Below are 12,720 nucleotides of genomic sequence, written 5' to 3'. Positions count from 1 at the left end.
TTCTGTTATTATAAACGAAGTATCAGCATAGTTCTTTTAATCTCTTTTTATTTAAATCGTTAATACAAAGTTACGTACGTGGCGAACATTTTTACGATTAGGCGTCGTGGTTTAATTGATAGGAAGCTTCGTATTCGATTAGCAAAAAATAGATATTTACTACTTTTCTGGTATTCGATCTAAAAGTAGTACATACTCTATTCAACCAGTCCGTGCAGTTCCTTCGCGTTATTTTAAAGCATAGAAAACCGTAAAAATGACGTGGAAATCGTAAGTTTCGGAGATCGTGCAAACGTGATATTGAAATTAGATAAACTTTTAAGTTTCCTCGAGCATATATTTTAAATTAACGAGTACCCGTTAGAGTTAGCCCTTCAAGGACGATAACCCCGCTCTCATTATTTCGTCCACCAACAGCAGATTACTGGCAATGATCGTGCTGCAAATAAACGATTACAACACGCGTCAGCAAAGGCGTCGCTGTAAAACATATTTTAAATAAAAGCAGGTGTACACATTCGATCACACTTACCACGAGTTAATTATTTGTTTCTTCACGTTATAATTGTCAAAAATTCCGGCGTCAGCGGGCTTCATTGCCTCGCCGGTCGAAATGTCCAATCCAACCGCTTCACCCAACGCGCATCCTTCCTCCAATAATTTAACGATTGTATCTTGCGCATCGAACCCGCTGTTTATAGCTAGCACACAAAAGTGATGATAAAGTACGGTGACTTAAAGAGCATCGTTATTGCAAGACGTTTCGCTTACCAAGAGTTTTCGGAATTACAAGTAGAGCTTCCGCGTAAGCTTGCACACCCAAGCGTTGCTTCCCTTTCACCTTCTCCTTGTACTGTTGAAGCGCTTTACTGGCAGCCACTTCGAAAGCACCAGCGCCAGGAATAACGGCACCATCATCGATCGCATTTTTGATAGCTCTCAAGCCGTCGCGCACAGCGTCTTTCAATTGCTCCAGCGTGTACTTGTTTGGGCCCTAATGATTTTTTATATTACAAACCGAGGGATCGCAAGTACAGGTGTGCGAGAACCCGGAAATTCCAAGGACCCGTGTAACGAATACGACAAAAACTGAAGAGCCATTGTTGATTTTCCGAGGTACAAAAATCAGTCAATCCTAACAATACGAATCCCGACATTTTCGGCTCCTCGCACACCTCTAATCACAAGTGAACTGAAATTCGACTCGCATACGGTTTACCTTTAACAGAATCGTCACAGAGTTTGGCTGTTTGCAATCCTCTATAAACGTATACTTCGTTTCTCCCTGCAATAAAAAAAAAAACAGTTGTGAATATGGCATTCCACAGATCACCTTACTGTACATGTCCACTAATATTCACCAGCACGTGCTCATACACGAGGCCCGCCCACCCCAAATGCTCTTCCTGTAAACCATCGAACGAATTCATAGCCTGCCCGCCGCAAGCCAGCGCCAAACGCTCCATATTCCTACGCTTAGCTCTGCGCAGAGCCAGAATATTCTCTTTAGCCAGCGCATCTAAGGACGGAGGATCGATCCCTTTCTGGTTTATAACGACGAACGACTTATCCGTCCCGTCGCACAACTTCTTCTTCAAATCAATTATCTTCTTCACTCTGTTGTCAATAAATTCACGCTCCGCTGACACAAGCTTCTCGCGTTCCTCGGCAGTCTTATAAAAGAAGCCGCTGTTGACCTAGAAACAATTTTGCCGCATGAAATTCACAGAACATATCGATCAATTTCCGTCCCGAGCCAAACACAATTACCTCGCTCTTCTCATATTCCAAACTAACGTTGCAGATCAAGATATAAGCGTTCTCCAGTTTCTTAGGCATGTCCGGGTGCCTGGACCCGTGATCGGTGACGATGCCACGGACCAGATTAGTGTCTGCCGCCGTTCTATGCTGCATCTCCATCAGCTCGACCATGTACAGGTCGATATCCTGGTCCTTCTGCCTGATGGTCAACACCGCGTCCACGCAGATCTCGCTTAAATTGTCAGCCACGGAGGGGTGGACTTTAGTTCTCAGGGATGTTTTGGCGACGTTTAGTAAGTTCTCTCTCGTGGGCTCGATCGGGATCTTCAAAGAGTCTAACACTTCCATGGTCTTAGCTCTAGCTAGATCGAAGCCTTCGGTGAGCATTCTGGGGTGGAGGCCCTCCGATATGTAAAGATCGGCTTGCTTGAGCAATTCCCCGATAACCAGCACCGTGGTAGTCGTACCATCTCCGGTGACGTCGTCCTGAGCGGTGGAGGCTCGGGCGATTAGGGAAGCTGTTGGGTGCTGGATTTGCATCTCGTGCAGCAACACGTTGCCGTCTTTCGTGATTTTAATATCGCCTGCTCCGGAGACCAACCTTCAACCAATCGCGGGAATCGTGTTAATATAATTGCGAGGTAGTTGGAATTAATTTAAAATTACGAAGGAGTGATATTTCTAGGGGCATTCAAGATTAAGTTCGATGAAGAAATAGGTGTTGATAGTCCAGAAGCTTCCACTCCCTTTCACGTCGCGCTACCGGTACTTCGGCAAACATCAACCTTACCTAATAAGGATAATATAGATTCTACCTACAGCTTAACGAGCTACGTGAGTTCATTTCCACGTGAGGTAGTAGATATAAAATAGTTTTTATGATTCCCTACAGCCGACATTGTGTTCGCTTTATTTAATAGAGGCATCGACACAAACGCTCGTAAAACTGTACACGTGAGAATGAGCGTACTTACATCTTCATGGTGCCTTTGGGGCCGAGGTTCGTCCTCATCACATCCTGAATGCCCTTCGCCGCGGATATGTTCACCGCTAGTGCCTGAGCCGCCCTGGCGAACTCGGCTTTGGGATTCAGTAAACTAATTGCAGCCATTTCGCCGAATTGCAATCACGATTCGAAATATATCGCAGGGCTTATCTCTCACAAGTCAGCTTCCACTGGCTTCCACCGATGGTTTCCACGCGTCTGAAGGGTAGTAGGGAGTTTTGTTTCGCTGGCATAAGTTACTAGGTTCTGCGCATGACACTGAAGTCATGGCATTCGCTGTCGTGACACTGTGTTACAGCGTAAATCAAATATTACAACATCGTGACATCTATAAACCGTGACGATGTTGTAACATTTGATTCACGATGTAATACAGTGTCACGACAGCGAATGTCATGACTTTAGTGTCACGTCAAAACGCACCTTTAGTTACTGCGCTTCATCGGTGGTGCAGAGAATTCTCTAGAATCCTTTCACTTCCGATTGATACATTGACATAGGAACTGCTGGGAATTGTATACATTTACTAAATTAACGCTTTTATCGTTACATATACATCACTTGAAATCGCTGTCGTATTTATGTCATAGTAATTCAGGCAGTTAGAACAACAACGGACTAACCTACATTAAAAGAAAATTTCCTACTGTACCTCGATGGCTTACAATTAGTGCACACATATTGTATGTCCACTTTTAGCGTTTCTGAGAAAAACAGGTTCAAACATTCAATGGTACTTTATGATTACATAAATACTTTTTACATTATTGTAATATAGGTATCACTGAATGTATGTAATTAGTAGTATAAGTTAGAATCTGCAAAATTATAATAATAACTCGACAATAATGCTTGAAAGTTGGACATGCTATTGTAACCAAGTACAGAGGAGGACATACTATACTGAATGATATTATATAAAAATGAATGAAAGGAATTATACTGGAAATAATCTCACTTCAATATTATATTTATTTTTAAAGTAACAGGAATAAAAAAGTAATTCGCGGTAGATATAGGAAGACTTTAAAATTTTTTTATTTATTGTTACATTTTTCCAAGACTACTTTCATCCAGTAACGTCTCCGGAGGGCAAATTAAAGAGCGAGAAGTGGCGCAGATGTTTCGAGACAGTGACTGTTTAACGAAGAGACGCAGAATTTTGGAGCGCCTCTTATTTGCAACTTTAAGGCGATGCCTTTGAAGCTGAAATTTAGTATACCTCTTTCCACTTCATGTTCTCCTGATATATTGGCCAAAATCTGGCGAAAATTTTCAGAATGCACAAAATTGGGCTTTGTAACAGGAGAACATGATGTCGAAAGAGGTGGCACTAAGTAATGTCTTCGGAGAGAGAATCGAGGATGCCTTCGAAGCTGAAATTCAGAATACCTCCTTTCGCTTCATGTTCTCCTGATACCTGGGCCAAAATCTGGCAAAAATTTTCAGAATGCACAAAATTGGGCTTTGTAACAGGAGAACATGATGTCGAAAGAGGTGGCACTAAGTAATGTCTTCGGAGAGAGAATCGAGGATGCCTTCGAAGCTGAAATTCAGAATACCTCTCTTCGCTTCATGTTCTCCTGATACCTGGGCCAAAATCTGGCAAAAATTTTCAGAATGCACAAAATTGGGCTTTGTAACAGGAGAACATGATGTCGAAAGTGGTGGCACTAAGTAATGTCTTCGGAGAGAGAATGGAGGATGCCTTCGAAGCTGAAATTCAGAATACCTCTCTTCGCTTCATGTTCTCCTGATACCTGGGCCAAAATCTGGCAAAAATTTTCAGAATGCACAAAATTGGGCTTTGTAACAGGAGAACATGATGTCGAAAGAGGTGGCACTAAGTAATGTCTTCGGAGAGAGAATCGAGGATGCCTTCGAAGCTGAAATTCAGAATACCTCCTTTCGCTTCATGTTCTCCTGATACCTGGGCCAAAATCTGGCAAAAATTTCCAGAATGCACAAAATTGGGCTTTGTAACAGGAGAACATGATGTCGAAAGAGGTGGCACTAAGTAATGTCTTCGGAGAGAGAATCGAGGATGCCTTCGAAGCTGAAATTCAGAATACCTTTTTTCGCTTCATGTTCTCCTGATACCTGGGCCAAAATCTGGCAAAAATTTCCAGAATGCACAAAATTGGGCTTTGTAACAGGAGAACATGATGTCGAAAGAGGTGGCACTAAGTAATGTCTTCGGAGAGAGAATCGAGGATGCCTTCGAAGCTGAAATTCAGAATACCTCTCTTCGCTTCATGTTCTCCTGATACCTGGGCCAAAATCTGGCAAAAATTTCCAGAATGCACAAAATTGGGCTTTGTAACAGGAGAACATGATGTCGAAAGAGGTGGCACTAAGTAATGTCTTCGGAGAGAGAATGAGGATGCCTTCGAAGCTGAAATTCAGAATACCTCACTTCGCTTCATGTTCTCCTGATACCTGGGCCAAAATCTGGCAAAAATTTCCAGAATGCACAAAATTGGGCTTTGTAACAGGAGAACATGATGTCGAAAGAGGTGGCACTAAGTAATGTCTTCGGAGAGAGAATCGAGGATGCCTTCGAAGCTGAAATTCAGAATACCTCTCTTCGCTTCATGTTCTCCTGATACCTGGGCCAAAATCTGGCAAAAATTTTCAGAATGCACAAAATTGGGCTTTGTAACAGGAGAACATGATGTCGAAAGTGGTGGCACTAAGTAATGTCTTCGGAGAGAGAATGGAGGATGCCTTCGAAGCTGAAATTCAGAATACCTCTCTTCGCTTCATGTTCTCCTGATACCTGGGCCAAAATCTGGCAAAAATTTTCAGAATGCACAAAATTGGGCTTTGTAACAGGAGAACATGATGTCGAAAGAGGTGGCACTAAGTAATGTCTTCGGAGAGAGAATCGAGGATGCCTTCGAAGCTGAAATTCAGAATACCTCCTTTCGCTTCATGTTCTCCTGATACCTGGGCCAAAATCTGGCAAAAATTTCCAGAATGCACAAAATTGGGCTTTGTAACAGGAGAACATGATGTCGAAAGAGGTGGCACTAAGTAATGTCTTCGGAGAGAGAATCGAGGATGCCTTCGAAGCTGAAATTCAGAATACCTTTTTTCGCTTCATGTTCTCCTGATACCTGGGCCAAAATCTGGCAAAAATTTCCAGAATGCACAAAATTGGGCTTTGTAACAGGAGAACATGATGTCGAAAGAGGTGGCACTAAGTAATGTCTTCGGAGAGAGAATCGAGGATGCCTTCGAAGCTGAAATTCAGAATACCTCTCTTCGCTTCATGTTCTCCTGATACCTGGGCCAAAATCTGGCAAAAATTTCCAGAATGCACAAAATTGGGCTTTGTAACAGGAGAACATGATGTCGAAAGAGGTGGCACTAAGTAATGTCTTCGGAGAGAGAATGAGGATGCCTTCGAAGCTGAAATTCAGAATACCTCACTTCGCTTCATGTTCTCCTGATACCTGGGCCAAAATCTGGCAAAAATTTCCAGAATGCACAAAATTGGGCTTTGTAACAGGAGAACATGATGTCGAAAGAGGTGGCACTAAGTAATGTCTTCGGAGAGAGAATCGAGGATGCCTTCGAAGCTGAAATTCAGAATACCTCCTTTCGCTTCATGTTCTCCTGATACCTGGGCCAAAATCTGGCAAAAATTTCCAGAATGCACAAAATTGGGCTTTGTAACAGGAGAACATGATGTCGAAAGAGGTGGCACTAAGTAATGTCTTCGGAGAGAGAATCGAGGATGCCTTCGAAGCTGAAATTCAGAATACCTCCTTTCGCTTCATGTTCTCCTGATACCTGGGCCAAAATCTGGCAAAAATTTCCAGAATGCACAAAATTGGGCTTTGTAACAGGAGAACATGATGTCGAAAGAGGTGGCACTAAGTAATGTCTTCGGAGAGAGAATCGAGGATGCCTTCGAAGCTGAAATTCAGAATACCTCTCTTCGCTTCATGTTCTCCTGATACCTGGGCCAAAATCTGGCAAAAATTTCCAGAATGCACAAAATTGGGCTTTGTAACAGGAGAACATGATGTCGAAAGAGGTGGCACTAAGTAATGTCTTCGGAGAGAGAATGAGGATGCCTTCGAAGCTGAAATTCAGAATACCTCACTTCGCTTCATGTTCTCCTGATACCTGGGCCAAAATCTGGCAAAAATTTCCAGAATGCACAAAATTGGGCTTTGTAACAGGAGAACATGATGTCGAAAGAGGTGGCACTAAGTAATGTCTTCGGAGAGAGAATCGAGGATGCCTTCGAAGCTGAAATTCAGAATACCTCTTTTCGCTTCATGTTCTCCTGATACCTGGGCCAAAATCTGGCAAAAATTTCCAGAATGCACAAAATTGGGCTTTGTAACAGGAGAACATGATGTCGAAAGAGGTGGCACTAAGTAATGTCTTCGGAGAGAGAATCGAGGATGCCTTCGAAGCTGAAATTCAGAATACCTCCTTTCGCTTCATGTTCTCCTGATACCTGGGCCAAAATCTGGCAAAAATTTCCAGAATGCACAAAATTGGGCTTTGTAACAGGAGAACATGATGTCGAAAGAGGTGGCACTAAGTAATGTCTTCGGAGAGAGAATCGAGGATGCCTTCGAAGCTGAAATTCAGAATACCTCCTTTCGCTTCATGTTCTCCTGATACCTGGGCCAAAATCTGGCAAAAATTTCCAGAATGCACAAAATTGGGCTTTGTAACAGGAGAACATGATGTCGAAAGAGGTGGCACTAAGTAATGTCTTCGGAGAGAGAATCGAGGATGCCTTCGAAGCTGAAATTCAGAATACCTCTCTTCGCTTCATGTTCTCCTGATACCTGGGCCAAAATCTGGCAAAAATTTCCAGAATGCACAAAATTGGGCTTTGTAACAGGAGAACATGATGTCGAAAGAGGTGGCACTAAGTAATGTCTTCGGAGAGAGAATGAGGATGCCTTCGAAGCTGAAATTCAGAATACCTCACTTCGCTTCATGTTCTCCTGATACCTGGGCCAAAATCTGGCAAAAATTTCCAGAATGCACAAAATTGGGCTTTGTAACAGGAGAACATGATGTCGAAAGAGGTGGCACTAAGTAATGTCTTCGGAGAGAGAATGGAGGATGCCTTCGAAGCTGAAATTCAGAATACCTCTTTTCGCTTCATGTTCTCCTGATACCTGGGCCAAAATCTGGCAAAAATTTCCAGAATGCACAAAATTGGGCTTTGTAACAGGAGAACATGATGTCGAAAGAGGTGGCACTAAGTAATGTCTTCGGAGAGAGAATGGAGGATGCCTTCGAAGCTGAAATTCAGAATACCTCTCTCCGCTTCATGTTCTCCTGATACCTGGGCCAAAATCTGGCAAAAATTTCCAGAATGCACAAAATTGGGCTTTGTAACAGGAGAACATGATGTCGAAAGAGGTGGCACTAAGTAATGTCTTCGGAGAGAGAATCGAGGATGCCTTCGAAGCTGAAATTCAGAATACCTCTCTTCGCTTCATGTTCTCCTGATACCTGGGCCAAAATCTGGCAAAAATTTCCAGAATGCACAAAATTGGGCTTTGTAACAGGAGAACATGATGTCGAAAGTGGTGGCACTAAGTAATGTCTTCGGAGAGAGAATCGAGGATGCCTTCGAAGCTGAAATTCAGAATACCTCTCTTCGCTTCATGTTCTCCTGATACCTGGGCCAAAATCTGGCAAAAATTTTCAGAATGCACAAAATTGGGCTTTGTAACAGGAGAACATGATGTCGAAAGAGGTGGCACTAAGTAATGTCTTCGGAGAGAGAATCGAGGATGCCTTCGAAGCTGAAATTCAGAATACCTCCTTTCGCTTCATGTTCTCCTGATACCTGGGCCAAAATCTGGCAAAAATTTCCAGAATGCACAAAATTGGGCTTTGTAACAGGAGAACATGATGTCGAAAGAGGTGGCACTAAGTAATGTCTTCGGAGAGAGAATCGAGGATGCCTTCGAAGCTGAAATTCAGAATACCTCTTTTCGCTTCATGTTCTCCTGATACCTGGGCCAAAATCTGGCAAAAATTTTCAGAATGCACAAAATTGGGCTTTGTAACAGGAGAACATGATGTCGAAAGAGGTGGCACTAAGTAATGTCTTCGGAGAGAGAATCGAGGATGCCTTCGAAGCTGAAATTCAGAATACCTCTCTCCGCTTCATGTTCTCCTGATACCTGGGCCAAAATCTGGCAAAAATTTCCAGAATGCACAAAATTGGGCTTTGTAACAGGAGAACATGATGTCGAAAGAGGTGGCACTAAGTAATGTCTTCGGAGAGAGAATGGAGGATGCCTTCGAAGCTGAAATTCAGAATACCTCTCTTCGCTTCATGTTCTCCTGATACCTGGGCCAAAATCTGGCAAAAATTTTCAGAATGCACAAAATTGGGCTTTGTAACAGGAAAAAGAAACATTTGTGGCAATTTTCAACTTCGTATCTCCACCTGGAGGGTAGTAAAGGGCAAAAATAGGAAACCAGGTTTTTGCCGAATTTCTCCTATACTAGGGGATGAAAATTTTTGAAAAAAATCAGAGACATTTCTGTTATTGGGGCACATATTAGAGAATTGTTTCAGATTTTTAAATTGAAAAACCAAGCCGTGAAAACTAAAAAACGCCAAAAAATGCTGAAAAATGCCGATTGTGTATCGAAGCAGGCTTGGCACTATAATTATATTTTTACTGTACGTACGTATCATTGTTACTATTGTCCTGAATTTTTTTCAGATTTTTAAATTGAAAAACCAAGCCGTGAAAAATAAAAAATGCCAAAAAATGCTGAAAAATGCCGATTGTGTATCGAAGCAGGCTTGGCACTATAATTATATTTTTACTGTAAGTACGTATGATTGTTACTATTGTCCTGAATTTTTTTCAGATTTTTAAATTGAAAAACCAAGCTGTGAAAAAGAAAAAACGCCAAAAAATGCGGAAAATGCCGATTGTGTATCGAAGCAAGCTTGGCACTATAATTATATTTTTACTGTAAGTACGTATGATTGTTACTATTGTCCTGAATTTTTATCAGATTTTTCAATTGAAAAACCAAACTGTGAAAAATAAAAAATGCCAAAAAATGCTGAAATATGTCGATTGCGCATGGAAGCAGTTTTGGCACTATAATTATATTTTTACTGTAAGTACGTATGATTGTTACTATTGTCCTGAATTTTTTTCAGATTTTTAAATTGAAAAACCAAGCCGTGAAAAATAAAAAATGCCAAAAAATGCTGAAATATGTCGATTGTGCATGGAAGCAGTTTTGGCACTATAATTATATTTTTACTGTAAGTACGTATCATTGTTACTATTGTCCTGAATTTTTTCCAGATTTTTCAATTGAAAAACCAAGCTGTGAAAAATAAAAAACGCCAAAAAATGCTGAAATATGTCGATTGTGCATGGAAGCAGTTTTGGCACTATAATTATATTTTTACTGTAAGTACGTATCATTGTTACTATTGTCCTGAATTTTTTCCAGATTTTTCAATTGAAAAACCAAGCTGTGAAAAATAAAAAACGCCAAAAAATGCTGAAAAATGCCGATTGTGTATCGAAGCAGGCTTGGCACTAAAATTATATTTTTACTGTAAGTACGTATGATTGTTACTATAGTCCTGAATTTTTTTCAGATTTTTAAATTGAAAAACCAAGCTGTGAAAAATAAAAAATGCCAAAAAATGCTGAAATATGTCGATTGTGCATGGAAGCAGTTTTGGCACTATAATTATATTTTTACTGTAAGTACGTATGATTGTTACTATTGTCCTGAATTTTTATCAGATTTTTCAATTGAAAAACCAAGCTGTGAAAAATAAAAAATGCCATAAAATGCTGAAATATGTCGATTGTGCATGGAAGCAGTTTTGGCACTATAATTATATTTTTACTGTAAGTACGTATCATTGTTACTATTGTCCTGAATTTTTTCCAGATTTTTCAATTGAAAAACCAAGCTGTGAAAAATAAAAAACGCCAAAAAATGCTGAAAAATGCCGATTGTGTATCGAAGCAGGCTTGGCACTATAATTATATTTTTACTGTAAGTACGTATGATTGTTACTATTGTCCTGAATTTTTTTCAGATTTTTAAATTGAAAAACCAAGCTCTGAAAAATAAAAAATGCCAAAAAATGCTGAAATATGTCGATTGTGCATGGAAGCAGTTTTGGCACTATAATTATATTTTTACTGTAAGTACGTATCATTGTTACTATTGTCCTGAATTTTTTCCAGATTTTTCAATTGAAAAACCAAGCTGTGAAAAATAAAAAACGCCAAAAAATGCTGAAAAATGCCGATTGTGTATCGAAGCAGGCTTGGCACTAAAATTATATTTTTACTGTAAGTACGTATGATTGTTACTATTGTCCTGAATTTTTTCCAGATTTTTCAATTCGGTGCGCCGCAGTTAAAAAAATTAAAAACCGATTTTTTCGTCTTTTTTCCGTGTCAGAGTAACTTATACGTCGAATTGCTTCATGAAATAAGTGTTTTATGCGATCTTCCATATTTATGCGTACAGCAAAACATCATAGGAATTAGCTGGACATGCTATTGTAACCAAGTACAGAGGAGGACATACTATACTGAATGATATTATATAAAAATGAATGAAAGGAATAATACTGGAAATAATCTCACTTCAATATTATATTTATTTTTAAAGTAACAGGAATAAAAAAGTAATTCGGGATAGATATAGGAAGACTTTAAAATTTTTTTATTTATTACATTTTTCCAAGATTATTTTCATGCAGTAACATCTCCGGAGAGCAAATTAAAGAGCAAGAAGTGGCGCAGATGTTTCGAGACAGTGACTGTATAACGAAGAGACACAGAATTTTGGAGCGCCTCTTATTTGCAACTTTAAGGCGATGCCTTTGAAGCTGAAATTTAGTATACCTCTTTCCACTTCATGTTCTCCTGATATATTGGCCAAAATCTGGCGAAAATTTTCAGAATGCGCAAAATTGGGCTTTGTAACAGGAGAACATGATGTCGAAAGAGGTGGCACTAAGTAATGTCTTCGGAGAGAGAATCGAGGATGCCTTCGAAGCTGAAATTCAGAATACCTCTCTCCGCTTCATGTTCTCTTGATACCTGGGCCAAAATCTGGCAAAAATTTCCAGAATGCACAAAATTGGGCTTTGTAACAGGAGAACATGATGTCGAAAGAGGTGGCACTAAGTAATGTCTTCGGAGAGAGAATCGAGGATGCCTTCGAAGCTGAAATTCAGAATACCTCTCTTCGCTTCATGTTCTCCTGATACCTGGGCCAAAATCTGGCAAAAATTTTCAGAATGCACAAAATTGGGCTTTGTAACAGGAGAACATGATGTCGAAAGTGGTGGCACTAAGTAATGTCTTCGGAGAGAGAATCGAGGATGCCTTCGAAGCTGAAATTCAGAATACCTCTCTTCGCTTCATGTTCTCCTGATACCTGGGCCAAAATCTGGCAAAAATTTCCAGAATGCACAAAATTGGGCTTTGTAACAGGAGAACATGATGTCGAAAGAGGTGGCACTAAGTAATGTCTTCGGAGAGAGAATCGAGGATGCCTTCGAAGCTGAAATTCAGAATACCTCCTTTCGCTTCATGTTCTCCTGATACCTGGGCCAAAATCTGGCAAAAATTTTCAGAATGCACAAAATTGGGCTTTGTAACAGGAGAACATGATGTCGAAAGAGGTGGCACTAAGTAATGTCTTCGGAGAGAGAATCGAGGATGCCTTCGAAGCTGAAATTCAGAATACCTCTTTTCGCTTCATGTTCTCCTGATACCTGGGCCAAAATCTGGCAAAAATTTCCAGAATGCACAAAATTTGGCTTTGTAACAGGAGAACATGATGTCGAAAGAGGTGGCACTAAGTAATGTCTTCGGAGAGAGAATCGAGGATGCCTTCGAAGCTGAAATTCAGAATACCTCTTTTCGCTTCATGTTCTCCTGATA

General features: G+C 40.5%; 1 protein-coding gene across 1 annotated transcript; it reads right to left on the bottom strand.

The window, feature by feature from the left end:
• Window positions 1–31: 31 nt before the first annotated feature.
• Cct6 (chaperonin containing TCP1 subunit 6) lies at window positions 32–2,938 on the bottom strand. Its single transcript, XM_076826024.1, has 7 exons — window positions 2,736–2,938; window positions 1,771–2,362; window positions 1,362–1,697; window positions 1,220–1,285; window positions 772–994; window positions 533–701; window positions 32–439 (listed from the first exon to the last, which is right to left on the bottom strand). The coding sequence occupies exons 1-7, from the start codon at window positions 2,870–2,872 to the stop codon at window positions 367–369; spliced, it is 1,596 nt and encodes a 531-aa protein (XP_076682139.1). The 5' UTR covers window positions 2,873–2,938; the 3' UTR covers window positions 32–366.
• Between the last annotated feature and the right edge of the window lie 9,782 nt (window positions 2,939–12,720).

The sequence above is a fragment of the Andrena cerasifolii genome, chromosome 13 (genome assembly GCF_050908995.1).
Source record: "Andrena cerasifolii isolate SP2316 chromosome 13, iyAndCera1_principal, whole genome shotgun sequence".
In the NCBI taxonomy this organism is placed as follows: domain Eukaryota; kingdom Metazoa; phylum Arthropoda; class Insecta; order Hymenoptera; family Andrenidae; genus Andrena; species Andrena cerasifolii.
Note: the sequence above shows the minus strand (reverse complement) of the source record. Positions and strands in the feature narration are given on the sequence as shown.